The 24,154-nt window shown below is 40.4% G+C and overlaps 1 protein-coding gene across 1 annotated transcript in view; it reads right to left on the bottom strand.

Annotated features, from left to right (window-relative positions):
* ABHD16A (abhydrolase domain containing 16A, phospholipase) overlaps positions 1-24,154 on the bottom strand; it is a 527,648-nt gene that overhangs the window by 364,247 nt on the left and 139,247 nt on the right. Inside the window, exons 6-7 of the mRNA XM_044083280.1 lie at positions 11,213-11,286; positions 2,369-2,485 (exon numbers count right to left, since the gene is read on the bottom strand). Coding sequence (XP_043939215.1) covers positions 2,369-2,485; positions 11,213-11,286 — 191 coding nt within the window. The remainder of the gene's footprint in view (positions 1-2,368; positions 2,486-11,212; positions 11,287-24,154) is intronic.

Consider the following 24,154-nt stretch of genomic DNA (forward strand, 5'->3'; position numbering starts at 1 on the left):
TAGTAGTACAAACTTAATTGTAAATATTACTATGGGATTTTATTAGAAACTTGTAAAACTACTCAAAATAAATGGTCTGCATTAATATTTGTATTAATGTATGTATTTATAGTATATTGTACTGTGATGTCTGTACTTTCTGTTATTTTATTTGTGGGGCTTTTTTCTCTGGGCTTCAGCTGAAAACAGATAAAATTATCCGGTTGGACTTTCCCAGTCAACAAATGTCAATAAACATAAATAATTAGACAAAAGTAATGTATTGACCTAGAATCTAACAGTGGAATTTATCTATAGGGTAACGATTTTTTTTTTTTATTTGGTTAGTGTACTGTTGACTTCAGATCCTCTGGCTTCCTCCATCAAGCTACTAAATGAAGTCAGGTTTTTAATGCTCTACACCAAAGAAGTGGTGTTATGATATCCAGTTTTTGCTGTGCAAAGTTCAAATGCTTTTGATTTTCTATGATGATTTGTTTTTCTTTGACTGAACCTGTGAATCAAACCCGGCAGTACAAGAACAGAACATTTTTTTTTGGATCTTCCTGGTATTAAAGCAGTTCTGCTACCTCATGAACCACTGAAACTGTTCCCCTTGGGGCACAGCTTGAAATCTCAGTAAGCAAGCAACCTAGCTCTACCAGGAATGGTTAGTCACTGCTAGAAAAATTAGGGCTGGTTAAATGTTCCTTCATATGGACATTATCCAAAAATTACAAAATACTGCAGAGCCAAGAACTGAAGGAATTATTAGCTAAAATATTACTTGTGGATTCCTTCTATTTACCTTTTGCACTCTTTACCGCGACGGACAAACTTGCCTCCACAATGCTGCCTCTCTGTGGTCTTACTACACTGATTTACACTGGTCCCCAATTTTTTGCCTTGAGAGAAATCAGACAAAAATAAGGACAATTTTAACTTTTATCAGGTATCCAAGTTCATTCTTTGCGGCTTCATGTGGGAAATGTTTTACAATTTTCTCCAATTTGTTTGATAGCAGTATTAAAATACACACGGAATGGACACTGCTCTTAATGTAATGTTACAAAAATCACGGGCAAAACCAAAAATAATCTAGGACAAAGGCCCCAGCTCAGGGTCACTTTAAATATTGGTACTACTTCAGAAACTGATGTGGAAACTTGGCAATCTTAGAGGAACTGAGCTGCATGCACTTTCTGAAGTAAGAGAACTCTAACTACAATGATTGCATTACTTATTTACTATAACCAGTTATCTTTTCAAAAAGTTCACAGATTTTAGAGGTGGAAACGCAAACAGTTGAGCCCATATCAAAGTCATCATTGAGAATCAGGGACATTTAACAGGTATGCTCTACAAGTATTAGGGCTAGCTCTAGGGAAAAAAATGACACAATGTGCATGTTCTCAATGTGAAACTGTCCACCACATGTGAATTGGAGATTAAGATGAGATTCACAGAAAGCTGTGTAAGGAATTAAGATGCATCCAATTTTGAAGTTGTAGAAGTCCAACAATACGATTTGCTTAAAAATTTCAAGTAAAATCTGCAGGAGCTCAAGGGTGTAGTTACCAACCATTTCCCAGACTGTCCTTGTAACTTGCACCATTTCTGTATTGTTAGGGCACCAAACAACTTTAACCTTACAGTTGAACACAAACTGTCTGCACTTCAGGTAAGGCAGTGTCACATTTTAACAGGTCCTATACTAAACAAAAAGAACAAAAAAAACAAACAAAAAAAAAAAGCATTCCTTTATTTTACGTTTAACTGCATGCAAGTCTAAGTGATAGAATAACAAAAAAGTTTACAACAAATAAAATTATTTCGTTGCATAAAAGAAACACTAATAATATAATATTAATAGCAATTACTTATTATCTTAAATAATCTAGAACCGATGGCAAAATTGAATATTGTTATACATGTATTAAAATGATACCCACACATTATGGCAGACAAGTTTGAGATAATTTCCTAATGCAATACTAAACACAAAAGGTCCACCTAGCTCTCATGCAATGATCAACAAGATTCACAAAAGCAAGCAGAATCCACACCTTGGTCATGCATCCCCCCCCCCCCCCCCCCAAAAAGTGTGAATACAGTGTAATGCATCTCCTTGAAGTTACACAACTGTAACATGAGCTACAATGAAGTCTTCTGGTTATTGAACTTCCTAGCTAAAGTAAAAAAAAAATCAAAAGTAAACTATGCAAACTGAAGAAAAGTTGAAAAGATGGTACTATCAGAGCAAATACCACCTTTCAATCACATTACAGGTCAGTGCTGTACTGAACAGCTCACTTGAGCATGACTGTATAAATTACTGAATGCCTAATCCACACATCATTATAACTTGTGAAATTCAGCATGAATTTACCCGATGATCTGGCATGGCAGTTTCTTGATTGTACTCAGCACACTGTCTGTGGCACCCCGGTGTTTGCGCTCAGGTTTTAGAAGGGACACTCCAGCCTTGGAATACTTCTGCCCTTTGCTGATCAAAAAGTAAAGCAGATATAACATTAGGTAAAAGCAACACAATTGAGGATAATAAAAATCTCCACAGCTTTTTGTTATAACCAGTACAACAGATGTAATCAGCACAAGAAAAAACAGGGCCAGATTCAAAAACCACAGCAGTCAACTGTATGTATCAAATGGCCAACTGCATGCACAAAGTAACATTACGATCATGAGCACCTTTCACAAATAAGGAGCAAAGTTTAAAACCAAGTACAGGCAAATAGTTCAATATGAAAAGCAGTTGCCCTAGTGGGATACAAAATCTTAATCACACTGTGAAATTAAACTATCTTTAGCTCTTTCTCTGTTCAATTTCCACACCCAGCCAGTATCCAAGTTTGAAATAAAACCTAACTTAACCCCATATCATCACTCCCAAACAAAAAAGTAAAGATACATTACTTGAGTCACTGCCACCCCGTGTGTGTGCTGTTTTTAGAAATGTCAAATTATAGTGGCATTTCCTTTGCTATGCCTTTACTCCCATCTGTGGAGTGTGGGGCTTAAATGGAAAACTCTAGTAAGTACAAGCAAGAAATGATGCCCGACATGACTGCAGAGAAATCACTAACAAGTATACCACAAGTCCATGTCATTTCATGGAAAGCAATTCCATTAAATGCTACTCTATCAAAACACTGCTTGCTTTTCAATAAGCCCGCACATGCACTCCATGAAGAGGGTTTAATATAATCAACTCGGAGGCTGATGAACCTCAGGGCAAAGGCAAAACCCAAACCACACAGACCACAGTGACCTCTTTCAATGAACTGGTACTTCAACAAGCTTTATTACTGGAGTGTTTTTGCTAAATACAGAAGTGGCATGCTCCCAGTATACTGTAACAGCACAGCTGGGAGTGTAGCCACAGGGCATGTTCCTGGTATGCTAAAAAGCACAGCACAGCTAGGGCTACAGCCACAGGACATGCTCACTGTATAGTGTAACAGCACAGCTGGGACTATAGCCACAGGACATACTTCTGGTAACACTAACAGCCCAGCACATGGTCCCAGAACACTGTAACAGCACAGCTAGAACTGTAGACACAAAACATGGTTCCAGCACACTAACAGCACAGCTGGGGCTGCAGCCACATGACATACTCACTGTATACTGTAACAGCACAGCTGGGACTATAGCCGCAGGACATACTTCTGATACACTAACAGCCCAGCACACCTACGGCTGCATCCACAGGACATGGTCCCAGTATCCTGTAACAGCACAGCTAGAACTGTAGAAACAAAACATGGTACCAATACACTGTAACAGCACAGCTGGGACTGTAGTCACAGAACATAGCCCCAGCACACTAACAGTACAGCTAGGACTGTAGCCATGGGAAATACTCAAGGTATACTGAAACAGCACAGCTAGGACTGTAGCCATATGATCTTCACTTTGCACTAAGGATATTATACAAATTTATCAGTGTTAAATCTGTATTACAAAAACATGTTATTCCACAGTGAGGTGATGTAGAAGTGCCAAGCACGTGAGGACAATTTGTAAATTGCTTATGTTGTGTGCAACTGATAATATTTACATATTCGGCACATTTCTGAATGGGGAACAATTTACATAAAATTAAAATGTGCATAAAATATACTTAAAATAATGTACATTACATAAAAGCACACACAGCAAAGGATCAGGCTCATATCTATGCTCCAGGTCTGAGAGTTCAGCATACCCTTTTGGATCTGTTGAGAAGTAAGGACACAAATTCCTGTTGTTTCTCAATATTTGTCCATGCAGGGCTTTGGAGCACCTGTTACTTAATCTGAAAGGAAACTCCAAGATCAACCAGCAATTAGTGCAGCTTGCACAGTTTGAGTGCAACATGACAAACTGTAGAACCAGACTTGAACAACAAAAAGACACGTTAGGAATAATGGAACAACACTAGGCAAGTGATCACAAGAACCATAAGATGCCTAGCCAAGCATACACCTTAAAAGTAGACACACTGAAACCATTGCTTCCTTCTATTCAAGCACTTAATAGCATTTCCCTCCCAAATCTAGCAGGACTGTTAGGGTACCTACACTAACCTGAAACGGCTAAAAGAACAGAAGTTTTGAACACTTACAGTAAGAAATCACCCACTGCTAGCTGGAGCTCTGGAGATACGATGTATTACAAATCGCGGCGAATGAGATCTGGTGATGGAAGGCAGTGGAGGTGTATTATGGGTAAGGGGAGGAGTCTGGAGCTTATGCTACTAACATTTGCCAGCTCGGATCCGATATGGATCCGTATTCCCACAGGTTGAAGACCAAATGAAGCAAACTACTTCAGATGTATAGCTTTACTTGACCTGTAATGGTCACTTATTTCATAGGCAAGAAATTACTTAAGTTAAGAACATGTTGTTCCAATGAGTCTTGTTTATTTGTTGACGTAGACTTAGGTCTCTAGTGTGGCTGCTGGTAGAGCCACTGGATTTTGCAAAGAAAGCAAGGTCAGATGGGACTGGGTTTTTCATAACCTGAAAAGCAAGCAAGTCACCTAGCTTTTCTACTGTTTAACAATCTAGAATAAATATAGCAGTGGCTGGCTACCACCTGATGAAGCAGAAATGTTTACATTTATTTGAAATGTACTGCATAAGACTCTTCTCTCTTTGTTGGCTTTATAAATTTTATGTCCTCTCCTCAACACCCTGTGTAAGTCAGTGAAGGAACTGGTGGGCTATGGGCTGGATATCTGCTCCCTCTCTTTGCTGCTTCAAGAATAAAGTACAGCTGAGTAAATAAAAACAAAATTTATGCACTTATCATAACACTACAGCCTTTCATTCATGTTGGTCCAATACAGCTGGTGCATTTTCAAGTATCTTGTTGGATCCAACTCAGCAGCACTAAATGCTCCACCCTTGAACTCCTTTATGAATTTGTAACTTCCATGGCACATTAGTGTTCCCAGTTACCTCAAATCTCGTATGGGTAGAATAAGCATTCCTTTACTTTAAACTATCAAGGAAATGTACAAATTATTCAAGCTTTATAAGTGCAAGGAAAGGGAAAGAAGGGTGCGTTATCATACCTGATAGACATGAAGGAAAGAATCTAGTGTTATGAAGTATATAATTTTCATATCCTAGTTATTCAGTCTATCTGATCTGACCTGTGGGTCAGAATCCAAAGCTACACAACACCCTGGACAGCATCATAACAGAAGGCCTTTCAGAATAAGGGCAGCAAAAGATGCCCTAGACCTGGAAATGTAATCCAACTTGTAGTGTTAAAGAATGCTCACATGAAAGACCAAATAGCAGTTGCACTATTATCATCTATTCAGAAACAACTGAAGAAGGCCGAAGAAGTTGCTACTGCCCTGGATAAATTAGCTCTATGTTTGCTTGGTAAAGGTCTGCTTGAGGATAAAATGAAGTAATTCGTTCTGAGAGCCACCTAGAAAGGGTAACCTTAGAAACTTTTTGTCCTAACTTGTTAGATCCAAAGAAAACAGTTACTTGTGAATCTTTCTGAAATGTTTTGGTTCTGTTAAGGTAAAACTGTAATTGTCTATGCACATCCAAAGTATGGAGAATGTACTTTCCTTTGTTTGAATGACTTGGGGGGGGACTTGATTGGGTTTCTACATGGTTGATTCAGAAGATACCTTGGGAAGGAGGGGCTGATAACAAAAACACCTAAAAGCTTCAAAACCCTTCCAGATTAAGTAATAGTTGCCAAAAAGTCATACTTCCAGAAAAGAAACTTCAATGAGGCAGAAGCAGCTGGTTCAAATGGATGTTTGCTTAAAATTTCTACACATTAGTAAAGCCAGCAGTAAAGGTGGAAATCCACAATATTATTTAAATAATAAAAATGACATAACAAGGTAGAGGGAAATAAACCCAACTACCTGCCCCCAAACCGGTTTTGGCTGTAATAGCCTTCTTCAGTGAGTAAACATCTAGAACTAGATTTACATTCCAAGGGGGAACCAACTCTCTGATGGGAGATCTGAGCAAAAAGGTTCCTCTGAGAAAGGTTTTACAATGTTTATGCGAGGCGAGAAAGCATTCCTCATGGCCTACATGAAAATCAGAGACTGCTGCTGGTTATACTTTCACTGTGGGAAGAACATACCTGGAGTCGAATAAGCCAGCTAGAAAGTGGAGAATGTCTGCAACTGGAGGCAAGAAGGGATCGACAGTTTAAAAGGAGGCTCACAACATGAACCTCTTCTATTTACCATGGAAGGTCTTTCCAGTAAACTGCTGCTGGGAGGCTGTTAAGATCCTGACCACCTCCGAAGTCAGACTTGTCACTAGCTATTACTGGAATTTGAGAAACCAAGCAGTTAGTTTCAGGTTTTGCAGGTTAAGATGAGGCTTCCCACAGTGTTGTGAGAGAAGAACCTACTCCGGATCCAGAACCAAGGTGGGGGGGGGGTGCCCTCAGATGAGACCATGGGTAAAGGGACAGACAACCTCAAGATGAGACTTTGCACTTTATCACTTTCAGCATGAACTAGGGATTAGGGGCAAGAGTGAGAAGGCATAAGGAAGATCGGGAGCCATTGCTGGGATATAGTATCCTTCTGTGAATGTCCCTGAGGGAGGGATCATGGCAAAGTAACTACTGCACTTGCTGTTGCATGGGGTGGAAAATGGGCTGCAGCAGGAAACACCCCCAGTGACTGAAAATCTAGTCATCTCTTGCTGGTTTAAGGGATCATTTGTGAGGCATATGAAGGGATCTACTGAGCTTGTTTGTAAGACAACTAAGAACTCCCAGGATGTGTGTTGCTGTGGGAAAGTTGTACAAGGTAACTGCCCACTACCAAACACTCAATGCTTCCTCACATAAGGGGTAGGATCTTGTTCCTTCTCGTTTAATATACCAAACTACTGTCCTGCTGTCTGTTTGGATAGAATCACACCCAGAGGAGGATAATCCAAATGTTTGTGCAACATAAAAAGGTTCACCCTCAACTCTAGGACACTGACATGAATGTTGGCTTCTGTCCATCCAGAGACCTTGGGCTATCTTCCCACTGCAATGCCCCTCTGCCAGGGGGGAGGATGTGTCCATGGTCACAACTACCACTAGAGATGGCAGAAGTAGTAGACCATCAGAAAATCCAGCCATCACTGTAAAGGCTTTGTTTAGGAATTGGTTATGATAATCAGTCTGGATAAAGAATGTACACATTGAGACCACAACGCATGAAGGAGCCACTGAAGAATCCTTACAGGGTAGAGTGCAAACTGTACCACTAGAATTAATGATTACATCAGCCCCAACACTCTGATAACTAAAGCTGCCATGGGGGAAGAAGTCTGAAGTAGAGTTTTCACTGTTTGTTTCAAGGACTGAATGCTGTCAATTGGTTGAAAAACTTTGGACAAAGAAGTGTCCAGATGACAGATTAAGAAAATAATCCTCTGAGCTTGATGAAGGTTTGACTTTTGGAAATGTATGCATACTCCTTTGAGGGGGGCAGCTAGGAGACGCTCAAGATAAAGGAAGAATCTGTATCCTTGGAGACATAGATGGGCCATCTAAGACAGCCATGCATTTGTTAAACACCCCGGGGGCTGTGGTGACACCAAAGAATAAGGCTCAGAATTTGTAATGATCGTCTCCTATCCAGCAGTAAAAGAACCTCCTTGACTCTACTGCAAATCTGATGAGAAGGTAAGCATGTTTTAGATCCAGTCGTTTTCCTTGAGACAGGGCAGAATTAACTGCATCATGATCATTATAAACTGTTTTTATACACATTTGTTTAAAGGGCTGACGTCCCGATTCTTCCTTGGAACCAAAAAGTAACTGGAATAAAAACCCAACTCTCTCTGGTCTGGTGAAACATCCTGGATGGCTCTTTTGAAGATAAATTCATTAATCTTTTTTTACTGCTGCCTTAGGCTGATTAGATCAGACATCTGGCAGTGGTTGTACTGTGCTTGGGGATGTCATCATAAAAAATAGTAATGAATAGCCTCTGTGTATTAACCCCTTTGACCCATTTGTCCTGTGTGATAGCCTGCCATCCTGTTGAGTAAAGGGGCAGATAACCCCAAAGTGCATCCACAGGGGAGCAGTCTGGCAGCCCCTCAAAGACAACGTGGCTACCTGTATGAAAAGAGGTCACAATATCCCCGATTTTGCAGACCACCTCCAGCGTTGGGCCTGCATCCACTGAAAGAGCTGTATCTGCTGGGACCACCCCTGTAAGAAAATGTTCATACTGTTGAGGTCTCAACTTAACGAGCCACAGTGAAGGTGTTCCTCCTAGTTTCTACTGTATGCTCTTTAAGGAACTTCAAACTTCTTTCCAATGGCAGAGAAAGCCTTGCTGTCCTATTCGCACTTCTCTATTCTTTTCTTCACTGATGAACCAAACAGTGAAGATCCATCACAGGGGGTGCCCTGAAGTGGACACACAGGATCAGTCACACTTAACAGCTCATCACCACACATGCTCCGGCCACTCCATCTGTTGCATTGTGCATGAGTTGCATGAAGAAGTTGGTAATATTTGACATGGTTGCCAGGGTTGCTTCTAATTGCTTAATAGACTCTGATGTCAGGGGAAGTTTCAGAGTGTCTAGTGCTTGCTCAGCTAGACTCTCTGGAATCTATTCATAAGGGTAACATAGTTCAGGGTCCTCAAGGTAAAAGTGCCCAAAGCATATGCCCACTTCCCCAACCTACAATACATCACCTGGAATTCCTTGTTGGTAGCATGGCTAGAAAGCTGAATCAGTCAAGTTCTCTCTTAGCTGCTGCCAATACGATGACAGTCTACCAAGGTGTATTTTGCACAATGATGCTTGTTCCTTGGGAGGTCTAAGGATTTTATCCAGTCTGTGTGGTGCCTCGTGTGTCTGAACCTTTCTTGACCTCCTCTCCACTACATCAATTATCAGCTGAAGGGACCACCCAAGAAAGTAGATGGAGTCAAATCACAAGCTTCAACAAAGTACCACCTCATCTTGAGTAGGGTCAGTGGGCCAGAATCCCCTCAAACACATAAGATCTAGGAGCTCACCAATGGAGGAGTCTTCAGGATGGGCTGGGGGAATCCATTTCTATCTTCCGGGTTGGTTTCAGACATAAGGGACTCCTAATGGGAGACTATGTGCTTCCAGTTACACATCCTTTTTTTTTGTATGTCAGGAAGGGTGTCTCTGATGAGAATTGTAAGTTTTAAGGCTCACAGATCAACTATGAGCAAGGATGCACGATGGGAGGAAGCCATGAGGTGAAGCTGATCCCAAGGAGGCCTGCATTTCAGCTCTATGTGGATATACAATGATGCTTCCCAATACCAGAAAAGCAGTGACAACCTCTGCTAGATATGAGGAAGCAGCCTTGGTCACTGGATATGATCCCATCTGCAGGGGAAATGGGCAGAGTTGAGGATGGAAGCCTGTAGACAGAGAAGGTGGACTACCTACAGGAAGACATTGGAATGATAACTCAAAAGCCAACATCTCAGACACCATCCGTGGAGCAGTTTGAGGCAGCAAAGATGATGACGAAGCCTCATTCTCAACTTTGAGACTGCCTTAGCCTCAAGGGCACTGAGGTAGAGTACATTTGATCCAATAATCACAGGCTTGATGCCAAGTGTCTACTGTGAGATATGTATATGTCACTGGGTCTCTCAGTTCAAGTTGCCATGACAATGACTGCGCTTGTGAATTTTTTTGAGGCTGTGGTACCTGGAAAACACTACACATGCTTGCGAAATATTGTACTACTAATATGCAGGTCTCCTCAACCAGACTGATTTACCTGAGGTCTTGTGTAATGCTGGTCTCGGTTTACACCCTCAGTTGTGTGGTATCACACAACAGTTTGACAGAAAGGTCATTTAAATGACTACCCGTAAAACTTCATACCAAAATCCCACACAGTCAAAAATGCTATAACCCTGCACAGTAATCAATTAGTTAAAATAGTGGAAGGAACAATTTTACACTAAAGTACAAGACATTAAACTACTACAAATAATTATTATAAATAAGCTACTAAATGTAAAATTCAAACTGGAAAAAATTACAGCTGCCCATTTTACAAGCCCAATAAGGCACCTGGGGGTGTGCATAGTACAGTTATTACTGAACATCTGGGAGTATAAGGCACTTACTTACGAGACAAGAGCCAAACGGAAACACCACTTGGGATGTGGTAAAATCTGTACAATGCACACTCACAGGTCTGTGTATGCCACCTGGTCAATGTATCTACTTAAGTCTCATTTTACTTGGCACATTAGATTTCTTTATGAGAACACTCCAGTTCAATGCCCTCTACCCACCTTTTTACTTAAACCCCCCTCCTCAGAAAATACATTTCCTCTGACTAACATACCATCATTCAAAAAACATACGCTGTTCTCACTCTCTCTTGCTTTACAGAGAATCTCTTAACCAATTTCACCACCTACATTGCCACAGAGGGGATACCAATCTCCTTCCTGTTACCCCAAGCCAAACATAGCCTCTGATTGTCACCACTCTACTGGTGGCTCCAGTCTTCAGTGATAGGTATGAACACATGGCAAACAGGTTAGACAAAGGAGAAACAAGTTATTCAATATCTTATGCTTACTGAGAAACCATACTGGTAAAAGTGAGGCAGATGGTATAAATAAAAGGAGAGGAGGAATAACCAATACATTTACGCTACATCTATGGCAATATACAACACAAGTTCATACTACTCACCCACTACTGACCTCGTCCCAGCGAAAATCTACTGGCCAGCTCCCAAAGTCAAAGTTATAGTAAGACAGTTTCCTCTGGAGAGAAAAACAAACATGAATCAGTGCAGTGCCAGTTCCTGCCAATATTTAGGTTTCTGTGTATAATTCTACACATTTGTTTTAGATGCAAACAATTTCCAAGGCACTAAGTTCCACTCTTCTTACCAGCAAGATGTTATGATGAGCGACCAAAACATGGAGTAAAAGTGATGTGTTACCATAAGAAAGGTATTTCAGATTAAGGCATGCTTATCTGGTGCCAGCAAGCCAACACAAACTGTGACCTGGTCACCATTATAAAAGAAACCACATGTGCTGGTTGTCAGAGAGTATACCTCATATAGAAATATGAAGTTAGCAATTAGGACAAGGTACAGGGCATAATACAGGTGGAAAAGAGGTACAGTACAAGAAGGTTAGGAGAGGTACAATAAATATGGTGGTGCAACTAAGGTGCAAGCTTAATGGGAGAGGGAACAAGGGATTTTTTTTAGGTACACATCAGAAAGAAGGAAGGGAAACAAACATGAACAGACTAGGCAAAGATGGGAGAGAGACAACAGAAAAATAAGAAAAAGCAAACATACTAAATTAATATTTTGTTTCAGTTTTCACAAATGAAAGCAGGGGAGTATCATGCTGGAAGTGAGTAAAGGCTTAGGGGCAAGCAGTGGAATGACAAATACAGAAAGGGGGAGGTGAAAAAAATGAACTTGCTGCCCTTATGGAGAGGGAAGCTCAAAGACCTGATAGGTTGTATTTAACCCTCATGCATCTGGTAAGTATTCTTTTAATTCCTCTGAAACAGATCATGGAAAAAAAAGTTTGTTAAACTGGGTGGTGGACTAATCCATGTGGATCTTTTTCAGTCACAGCCAAGGAAGAATGCCAATTTAAGGGACTCGGAGTTAAATAGTTGGCAGAGAAACTCAAATGTTGCAGTACTAAAAAATAAAGCACCAAATAACAGCACATTACCTTACACTTCTGCACAAGGTTGCTATATATTGAAAAAAAATATCTAAGAACTGAAGAACAAATGAAGCAATGCTGTACAAGGTTGGAAACAAGAAACAGGAAACATTCAGGGGACTACAGCTCTGGTAACAACGTCAGGGGGAGAAAAACATGGTAAAAATCTTGAGGGGAATGCAGATGAGAGTTCTTGGAGAATCCTAATCTCCATGACTGCAAGCAACACAGTTTCATACCAGATGGACTTGCCAGATTTTTTCTAGGTGTTTTTGGCCCATGCTTGCTGACTATTAAGCATCTTCAGTCGGACTCGAGATAAATTGTTCCTCCAAGGTGAGCAGTCTTTTACACCCAAGGAATTAAGAGCTGTATGGGAGAGGCAACATTCATGTAGCCATGAGGACTGCTTGCATCTGCAGGCTGTAAGGACATTTACCACAGCTCTAACCCCACACATGAATGGATGAGTAGGCAAACTACATAACTGCAGGGATCACAATGCTTTCCATACAGGAGTATAAGTTATTGTACATCCACTATAAAGTTACCACAGATCAGTGGGCTTGTGTGGCTAACATTTGCCCTAGGTAATGTCTTTTGCATCCTACACCCTCTTCTGATGGTACAAGTGCCTTCATTGGCTGTTTCTGCCTCACTACCCCAAGATGGGCATGTGCATCACTCCCCAACTGCTCCAACAGTCACCAGAGGCACAGTCATGGCTTTATTCCTTTTGATTACCTCAGCTGACTACAAGTCAGTTAAACTTAAGCTTTTACAACTGTGTTACAGACGAACTTGACAGGAGGGTACCAGTAGATGTAGTCTACCTGGACTGTAGCAAGCCCTTTGAATCAATCCCACACAGAAGACTGACAGGAAAACTGGAAAGGTTGGGAGTAGGACACAAATTGAGGAAAAGGACTGCTGTGTGGTTGAACTGTACAACAACAAAGTTACACGAGAGGAATACGGATATCAGAAATAAGGAAATGACTAGAATACTGCAGTGATCAGTCCTGGGTTCAATGTTCTACAGTGTGTTTGTCTTCACATAACTGTCAGAAAATAGAACACAAGCATGCCCTTTTATGAAGATACAAAGGTAGGTGCAGCATTTCAGGCAAAGTGATGGTGCAATACAGTTGTGCAAGTTAAACTTCCCATAAGAGTAGACGTTCAAATGACCACTGCTGCAGTAGCCTTAGTTACATGGGTTATATCCTACCAATGATATAAAAGCCGCTCAGCTTCCAAGTTTGAGGGCACCCAAACTGACAGCCAGCTCAAGTTGAGCTGACTAAAAGACAAATATGGGCACAAAGTTCTTCAGAGCTTTCCAGCCAGCAGAGAGAGGAGGCTGAGCCTTGAAAGAACAATGCTTGGAACAAAAAATAAAATGTCCACACCCTGGCAGAAACACACCAAAAAACAAGGGAAATGGTGAGAGACCGTGGCTACTGCAGCAGTGATCATTCGAACATCTACTGTTATGGTAAGTTTAACTTGTGCAACTGTACTATAGTCAACACACTGATCACTGCTGCAGTGGCCTTGGCTACATGGGTAGATTATCTCAGCTAACTACATTTGGGAGGTGGAAGGAGAAGAGTCCAAGAACCCCTGAAGAATGGCTCTAGCAAAGCTTGATCTGGACCTAGAGAAGGCATCAAGCTTATAGTGCTTTGTAAATGTATGTACAGAGGACTAAGCAGAAGCTTCTGGAATACCTCCAGAATCCAACCATTTCCAAAAAGCCACAGATTAAGCCAAGGCCCTGGTAGAGTGGACCTTGACAATAGCCTTAGACAACCATTTGGAAATGGTCTGTTTTGACTCAGGTTGTCCTTTCTTCTTACATTCACAAGAAATGAACAAATGATCCAAGCATCTAAAAGATTTAGTTCTGCAAAAGATAGTACTTGAGGTGTCTGTGGACATCCAAGGTATGGAGTATCCTTTCACCCTCATTTTTAGGTTCAGGGAAGAAAATGGGGAGATTGTCAAAGTAAACTCTGAAACCACTTTAGGCATAAAAGGAGGATTACTTCTCAAAGAAATGCCATCTCTATGGAAAATGACAAAGGGTTGACTTACAACAGCAGCTTGCAGCACAAATACCCTTCTTTCAGAGGTCAGAGTAAGCAATAAAACTGTTTTCCATGTTAAGAACCTCAAGGCAGCCAGATTAGCTGGTTCGAATAGATGTGCGTTAGCTTCTCCTACACAAAATTAAGATCCCAAGGAAAGGCCACCGTTTTCTTGGTCTCTCATGTAAAACCCCTTTCATGAACATGTTGACTTTGACATGAGGCTGCACTGAAAGAGGAGGATCCATGGGCAGATATGATGAAATGGCTAATAAATGAACTCTGACAGAGGAATAAGGCAGACCATAGGATAATAACTCATACAAATATTGCAAAATCAGAGAACAGCTGGCCATAAACGGGAGTAGGTTATGTTGTTGACACCAACTAAAAACCTGTTCCATTTGCTAATATATGATTTTCTAGTAGCAGGCTTTCTTGCTTCCATTAGTACCTGTCGCACATACTCAGTAAATAGGTGACTTAAAAGGAACTAAGAGCCCATCATTCCGGCAGTTAACCGAAGCTGACTGATGTCAGGATGTATCAAACATCCCTGTTCTTGTGCGAGTAGATCCAGTCTGTGAGTAAGCCTGTGGCAATTGCCCCTGGCTATTTCTAAAATAAGGGAAAATCGCAGTTGCCAGGGCCAGAAGGGAGTCACTACAATGATCATGGGGGATTCCTTCTGAATCTTCAAACGTCCCCTGAATATTTCTGGAAAGAGTGAAAAATCATAAATGAACATTCCTACCCAAGGAAAAGAAAAGAAAAGAAAAAGTATGAGTCTTCTAGCCTTCATGCATGGAACAGAATCTTGTCAGTTGACTGTTCAGACAAGAGGCAAAGAGGTCTACCTGAGGAATTCTCCACAGATTGATCACATCTTGGAAGACCTCTCTGATCTAGGTTCCATTCATGAAGGTCTGTCCTGGTCCTGCTCAGCTTATCTGCCACACAATTTTGTTCTGATAGAATACAAGATGTCTGTAGAGTGAAATTATGCTGTAAAGCTATATCCCATGCTAATATAGTTAGTCTGCAAAGGGTGTACGACCTAGTTCCCCCTTGCATGATTTATCATGACTGTGATACTGGCTGTAACCACGTGAAGAGGTCCTGGGGAACCAAAGATGGTTCAGAGAGTTGCTTCCCGATATTTATGTGCTTGCATCTGTCCTTGTGTCCCATATACTATGTACTTTTATCCCTCCCGAAATTATTCCCCAAGCAAAGTTGAAAGCATTTGGGGTGGCTGACTGCACTGGAGCAGGGAGAGAGAATGAAAGACCTGGATTTAAGGATATTTGTTGCCTCCAACAAATGATTTCTCTGCTGACAAATCCCAGCACTGGAATTTGAAAAGATAAAGGGCGTTAATGCTGGGACCAAAGATTTTGGATACCACTGTATCTTTCATGTAGAGTCTTGCCAAGGGTATCATGAGAATCATAAGATGCCATGAGACCCACAATCTTGGAATATTTCCTCACAATGACCAAAGTCTGAGTAGAAAACCTCAGAAATAAATCTTGATAGTTTTTCCTGTGGTAGAAAAGCTCTTCGAATGGATGCTCCTAGTTGGCATCCCAGAAGAAGTCAAGAAAGACTTTTGAAAGTTCCCTTAGAATCCCAATTTGTGTTAAGAGAGCACTCACTCAAGTGAAAGATTCCAGAGACTTTGAAAAAGAATCCACAAAGATAATCAAGTCATCTAAATATGGAATAATCTGGATTCTCTACAGCCTGCAATGAGCTATAAGTGGAGCTAGACACTTTGTGAATGCTCTTCGTGTGCTGGACAGTCCAAAAGGTACTAATAATGTGATCCAGACACACAATATCTTAAGAAACATCTGAAGTCTGGATGAACGAGAATGAACTAATAAGCATCTTTTAATTCTAGTGTTGCCAGGAAACTTGAAAAATGAAGAAGTAACAGGTTGTGAATTAACATAATTTAGAATTTTGGATACAATCACAAACAGGTTTAGCAAAAGGTGATCCAGAACGGGTTTCCAAGAGTTTTCTTTCTTTGACATTAGTAAAATCTTTAAATAAAACCCTTCCTTACCTTGGAAGAAGAAACTGGTTCTATCACTCCATGGGACAGCATGCGATGAACAAGTGAAGACAAAAACAGCCTGATCTGGAAGATGAGGAATGACTCCTGGAAAGTTGCAATTTCCTCCCACTGTCATTTGTAACCTTACAAATGATTTTCAGAACCCACTTGTCTGAAACTATCTGTTGCCAAAGACAAAAATGGACATTCAGACTTTACAAAAGAAAAGAAGGGACCACAGTGGGAGGGGTTCACAGAACAGTCATAGACTTGGACTGTCTTTGGTTTTGGAAGGCTCAGGACTTCTTTTTGGAATTCCCCTGCCATGTCTTCTTAAACGTCTGTTTATGTGTATTTTGTTGAGAGAATAATGTCTTCTTTTTTTTGCCAAACTGAATGAGGAGACAGAAAATCCTGTGAACTTTTTGGAACAGGAGGGTTGAAAAAAATCTTAGAGATTCCCTGAATCAGGCTCATCATATTTTGATCACCTCTGCAGCAGAGGGACCAAACACAATCTCTATCTAAAGAGAATTTAAAATCTTATTTAACACCATCAGCTGGGAGGTTGTGAGAATGCAGCCATGCAAACTTGCACAAAACAGTACCAGCTGTCACAAGCCTGGAAAAAATAGACACAGACACACACTGTAAACAATGTGTCGTGACCTGTGCAACAGAAGAAAATTTATTTAAAGCATATTTTCCTCACAAGAAGAGAATGCAGATAAATTGTGAAAGTATGAGGAATGTTTTATAATAACAAAACAAACATATTTATTATTTATTGACACTTGCTTACCGGGATAGTCCACTAGGCTGAACACAGCCCATTTTCAGTGGAGGCTCGGGGAGAAAAACTCCAGTGCACAATACAAGGTAAATACAAAACAAAATTACAACAAAATGGTTACAATATTTGTAGGAGTCACTTCAATACACAAAGTGCCAGTGAGGTGATTCAAAAGATAAAACTTAGCAAATTTAAACAATGCAAAAATATGCACATTCAAAACAATATTAAAAGTAGTACGAACCTGACAATTCAAAATTCTGAAAAATCAAAGTTGCAGAAGTATATTTTTCCCCACACATATCAATAAATTCCCATTCCTTATCAGAAAGGGTAGGACTGGAATTAACTAGGTGTTTAGCAGCAGTGGCATCAACTAAAGCTATAGCTGCTGGGTCAAGTTTGGAAATAGTGCATTAAAATGTATGCCTTGGGAAATTTAAACTTCCTGTCTGCCTTTTTAGTGTCAGTTGGCTGACTATCAAAAAATTGCATGCAGTAACACATCTTCTAAAGCAGACAGAAGAGAAATGGGTGTTGGTTCTGAAAAATCATTCTGTAACAACTCACTGTATTTTCTGAGGGACTAAGAAACCTCAGTGTTTCCACTAAAGACACTGGAACATTCTCTAACCGGAAGAATCAGAAACATAGCTCTCCTCTGAGTCTGAATCAGAAAACTGAGGGGAAAAAAATTATAGCCATTCCTGCATCTTCCTCTTCAGATTCATAATCTTGAATCTCTTCAGGAGAATGAGGAATCCATCTTTCTTTTACCAGAAACAACTCTGCAAGAAGGATCAATAGCCTGAATTAAAATAGCCTGAATTAAACTCTGAGCCAGACCCAGTAAACTACTCCTAGCCAAAGGAAATTGAGAATGAGAACATACATGGCTGGTTTTCAATTTCTTTTTGACAGGAAAATTGTGGCCAACTGTGTTACTAACGACAGTGACAGCTTCCCTAGAGATGGCACAGCATTCTAACACAACAGGAAACCTTCCCTGTTCCCTCTCCCAGGAATGACTTAACTGTGGTTCTTCCTGCCAAATGAGGGGTCCCAACAACTGCATAGGATGTGGCTAACCCTCAGTCCATATTGGATGCAGATGTTACACCAGAGGGAATCCAGGGTAGAAGATAAGTGGTCTGAGGTACAACAAATGGCCACAGCAGAGTCAACCCCCTGTGGCTGAGGCAAACAGCCTGCTGTGGTAGCAAAGGCTGTTTGCTTATTTTTTGTAGATGGAAGAAGGACCGACAGTGGGAAGAGTACAGCATTTCATGTTCAAGCAGAAAAGATACCAGTTACCTCTTTCTCACAGAAGACTAGCAGTAATAGCTGGTAAACACAACCAGTCCACAAAATTATTTTTTTGACAGAAACACAGTAACAAACACTTAAACACTATGCCAGACCCACAGAAGTAAAAATAAACACAATTTCTACACAGAAAAAAACTTTCAGTTACTTACACCACTTTTAAACTGAGAAAACAAAGTGCTTCATTTAAAAGTATGTTACAGTCTCGAAATGTGAAAATAGAGGTTTTCCCCTGGGGGCCAAACTGTCCAGCAAAGAAAAGCGCAAAGCAACTGTCAATCCTTGAAAGTCTCAGAGGAGTGTACTCTTCATCAGCAGTAAATCTCTGAAGGGCTTCGTGCCCACAGTTGTCTTTTAGTCAGCTTAGATAGAGCTGCATGACAATTTGGGTGGTTGGAAGATGTCCAGAAGCTTTGGAGGCTGGCCTTCTGTTATATCCTTGGCAGGATACAACCCCTACAGCTAAGGCTATTGCAGCAGTGATCATTATGATGAACATAAGTCTATTTAGGAAAAGCTACGTTTACAGCAAGGTGGCAGTTCAAAGTAGACAAGAGCAAATACTGGACTTGGGTCAAAACAACTCTTTTATGATATATGGGCTGAGGAAAGAGGAACTGATGACAAAACAGGAAAATGATTTGAGATGTACTGATCATATCTGAAACGGACCATAATGAGATGTGTGAGAAGTTAACATCAAAAGCAAACAGAATGCTAAGGGTGCATTCTCAGAGGGACAAACTCCGTAAGCAAAAATGCAATGTTTCTATTCAACAGGGTCTTGGAGAGACCACTTTTGAAAAATGTGTGCAATTTTGGAAGGTACAAAAGAAAAGATTAGTGTACTGGGTTTATATGACAGAAAGAACAACATATGGTCAGAAACCAGAGGAGATGGGAGGACATGACACTGATGCACAAGAACAAGCCAAGCAGATAAAAAGGAATCACTTTGAACAAAAAGGACTTGGAGGTAAAGGGGGCAGAAGCAGCAGACTGTTGAGACCAAGTCATCCCATGATCTTTGAAAGCGTGTCTTCAGAGGGATGCATGACCACGGAAAGAGTTAATGGAATGGGAGGTGGACAGGCAAACCCTGGACAGGGCTAATGGAATGGGAGGTGGGCAGGCAAATCATAGATGCTTTCAAGAGGACATGGAAAATGTGGAGAAGGGACGAGGAGATATAGCATGTTAAATGCGCTTAAAGGACAGGCTTGTCCTTCTCCTGTCAATGGAATGTAAAATAATATAATGGAATCAGGTGAATTACCATAGTCCAAGGTTGTGGTTCTGATACAGGAATAGGAGCAAAACAGGCAAACAGTTTTTCCTTCTTCTGCTACATCTATTTATCTTTTGAAAGCCCTGCACTTTAAACTACTATGTTCTTTTTGCCAGTCTTTACACATTTGTTTCACTATGGCCCAAGTGTTTTCCCACCTAGCTTTATAAACTTACATTTCTGACCCTTACAGCCAAACAGGTCATAAAACAGGCATTCAGAATGTCAACAAATTACAATCAATGCTAGCTGTACACCCTGCTAGCTGCAGACGTCAACATATCCAAACAATACAGCCATGGACATTTTTCTGCCAGTGTTTTCAGTGCTAGCTCATCTAATGAATCCCCAACCCTTACAATCCTGCTCTTAGAAGCCTTCAAATTAATTCCCAGCTCTATAACTTCCCACAAAACAGTAACTTTAATCCATCTTTAATCCAGACATGATCTTTCAACAAACCTGCTACTTGATGCTACAACAGCAATCTGCAAACTATTTTTTCTCTACAACTGTACACTCTGTTCTACTTCACATACACACAAATTTCCCTGACCTCAGTGAGAGCATGTACTGTCTTCATTTTGTTCTTCTTCTGTCATCAATATGTAAAGAGTGTAAAAATGAAGGCTTGTTCAACTTAATTTTCCACCAAAAGCCATAAATATATAAAATTAATCTGTCAATAACTACTTTTTTTAAGCGCAACTTCAGATTCATAACAGAGCTCATCAAATCTCTTCCCTGGAATAAAGTACAGTTGTGTAACAACAGTAGATGTTTTACTAGATTACTGTTGCACTAGCCTAATCTATTTGGGTCCTACCCCCATGTGACTGGTTAGTTTAAAAAGATTTTGGGCACCTTCCACATGCTCAGTGCTCAGTCTGGAGCTTGACAGGTGCTCTATAAAAAAGACACAGCAAATCTCTTCAGAGTTTTACCATGTAGAATAAAGGGAGGCAACAGTCCTGAAAAAATACTGGGAGAAAACAAAAGGGACAGAAAATTATACACACAAAGATATATGCATCCACAAGCTGGCGAAAAAAAAATGAAAAAACAAGTAAAATAAGGGGGGGGGGGGCTGGAGGGAGGGAAACTACTTCAACAGTGATCCTATTACAACATCTATGGTTACAGTAGGCTTACCTACACAACTATACTAATGTTTAATATATAATGATCTCTGTTCTAGCAGTCCAAGTTATTTGGGTAGATTATCCGCGGTGGTGGTGCTGCGGTAGCGTTGTCGCCTCTCAGAAACTTGCTGTCCGGTTCGACTCTCAGCTAGAGCGTCTTCTGCGTGGAGACATGCGTGAATGGGCGTACCTTCGTTGAAGGTTGTGCGTCAGGGCTGGCAACTCGGCGCGCAAAAATCAACTGCCAATCATTAGCGGACCGGAGTTCCGCTGTGGCAACCCCTAACCGGGAAAAGCCGAAAGACACAAAAACAACCGCCAAAGCTTAGAAACTAAGAAGGGAGGAGGCCAATAAATGAAGACTCCAGGAACCCTGGGAGAATGTTCCTAGCAAAGTTTGTTTTGGACCTGGAAAATAAATTCAGTTTGTAGTGCTTTATAAAACGTACATATGGAGGAGTAAGCTGCTGCCTCAAGAATACTTATAAAGTGTGCCCCTTTCCAGAAAGATACTGTAGAAGCCAAAATCTTTGTGGAATGGAAGTGGTTTATTAAAGAGCGTATAAGAAAAGGCAACAGCCTAAGACAGCTATCCGGAAATTTATTTTATTGCTTTTATTTACCGGGAAAAGTCCAATTGGGCCCATTTTCAGCAAAGACTTGGGAAGAAAAGCTCCAGTACAATACAATACAACTGAACACTGACAATGATATCCAACATAAACACTATACACTTAAGCAGGGGGAAGTGGCTTTTTAACAGTACATGCATAAACATGGGAGAGAAAAAAAAGTGGAATTGTATACAAAACGAACATTAGCTTAGAATGGTAGTTATTCATTACATTACTGATACAGTAGTCAGACATATTGTAGGTTGGAATTTTATGCAGGTACTCTGTTTCAGAAGGGCTAAAGAGTTCAGCAAAGAAAGCAGTTAGAAGACAGAAGAGTGGTTTAATAATGTGGAGAGCATTTGCGGTGCCTTGAGTGGAGTGGGTGTGCTTTTAATTTAAGCTTAAAGGACTTTACTAATGGTTCTTATCTAAATGTGAGGGGGTGGAGTCACTATATGAAAGTACAGGGAGCACCCAGCTGAGTTGCTGGGTTTGGATACAAGTACTACGGCTTTGTCAGAAGAGTTCAAAGTCCTAGTTTGGTGGTACGATTGTATTCGTTTTTTTTAGGGATGGACAGTTATTTGGTTTATTTAGTAGCTTATGGACAGTTAAGAGTATGAGCTGATAGGATAGTGTGAGCCACTGGAGTGTCTGTTACACAGTGGTGTGATCTTTAGAGGAAGTTGGCTGCAAATTTGGTGACCTTGATGTAGCACTGTTCAAGCTTGTTTAGATGCGTTTGTCAGATGTAGGTAGATACTGGTGCAGCACAGAGAAGGGCAGGTAGAAGGGGTGCAGCGATGTAAGATCTAGCTGCATTCGATAGATATGGCTTGGCTCTGCACAGAGTGTGCGCCATGTTTTTGGAGGCTTTTTTTTTTTTAACTATGTGATCTATTTGGAGATTGAATTTTAAGGCTTCATCTGTATGAACTCCCAATAATTGGGTATGGGTGACCACTTGCATTTTGAGGCTGTAAGAGGAAGTAACAAAAAGGATGACTTTTTACTGCAAGGTGTTTTGGAATGAAGAAAAGTAATTTTGTTTTGTTGGGGTTGAGGAACAGATGGTTGATTATCATCCAAATTTTTGCTGAGGAAAAGGATTCTTGAATCAGCTACTGTAGGGAGTCAAGTTTTTTTTTTTTTTGCCAAGAAGGTGATGGATGAATCATTTTGTCAGGGCAAAGTCATTAACAAAGATGCTAGACAGGATAGGACCAAGTACAGATACCTATGGAACGCCAGCCGCTATGGGGAGAAACAGTGAGATGTCAGCCAATTCACTTCCTGATGGTGATTACAAGGCAGCTAGATAACCAACAGCAGGAGGGGCCATTAAGTCTTAGGTTACAGAGTTTTTGTAGGAGAATTGTGTGAGACAGTATCAAAGGCTTTAAAGAGACGGAGAAAGAGGTCTAATGCTAGGTTACCTTCATCTCTGTTTGCACTGATTGCATTCATGAAGATAAGGATTGCCATGGATGTACTATGGTGGGGGCAAAAACAATACTGTGACGGAGACAGAAGTGTTTTTTGGGTGAAACAGTGAAGTAATTGTGACTGAATGTATTTTTCAAGTATCTTGGAGAGAGGGGAGTGAATGGCGATGGGTCTATAATTAGTGAGCTCAGTTGATTGACAACCTTTATTGATGGGAGAATGTAGAATTTACTCCACAGAAGTGGTACATAGGATTCACTGATACGGTAGGCAATGGCCTCTGCTGCTGCAAGTTTTAGATAATCACCTGGTAGGTTGTCAGGTGCTAGGGGGGGTAGGTCTTAGTTTGAGCAGAAGTTTTTTTTTTTTTTTGTTGTTGTTTATGGTGGAGATATGGAGGAATGGGAGGTTTTTGGGAATTTAGAGGGTTGGAATTTGCTGTAGTACTGTTTTGGCTGCTGTTACGGAGTAATGTAATAATGAAAATGAACTAATACAGTTGGGAGTTAAATGCACTGGAGATGTCGGTGAGGGTTGTATTGAGTGGCCAGGGTTAAGGAGCTGATTTACAGAAGACAATAATAATTTGGGGCTCTCGTGATTACTACTTTGGAGATTTGTGTAGTAGTTTTTTTTTGTCAAATTTATTTATTTTACATTTGTTAATTGGGAAAATCCAATTGGACAAAACTCCTTTTTCAGCAAAGGCCCGGGGAGAAAAGCTCCATGTAACAAACATTTACATAAAAGTACAATAAATAAGTAAAAAAAATTACACATAAAAGCATACCAGCAAATGACTTCTATAAAGGCAGTGAAAAAAGTAAAATGTTTACAAAATAAAGTAGAGATGGAAATGTTCACAAATACTGAGCAGTGTAAATATAGTTACTGCTCAAGAGTATACAGTTTCAATACACTAGGTTACATTTAGATTACAAATATAGTGCAGTTATGTTTCTATGGACAAATAGTAGAGTTCAATCATTAGAGAGAGATACAGATATTGATTTTCAGGTTTTGTAGCCCATGATCAGAGATGGAAAAATATTTTATAGGTGTATTGGGGAAGTGGTTGTTTATCCAGGTGTATTGCATGAGCATAGCCAAGATTTAAAACAGATGTGCTTTGAGTATCTTTTTAAAATGGAGAGGGCATTAG

The sequence above is a fragment of the Protopterus annectens genome, chromosome 9.part0, assembly GCF_019279795.1.
Source record: "Protopterus annectens isolate FY-2018-M chromosome 9.part0, PAN1.0, whole genome shotgun sequence".
NCBI classification, from domain to species: domain Eukaryota; kingdom Metazoa; phylum Chordata; order Ceratodontiformes; family Protopteridae; genus Protopterus; species Protopterus annectens.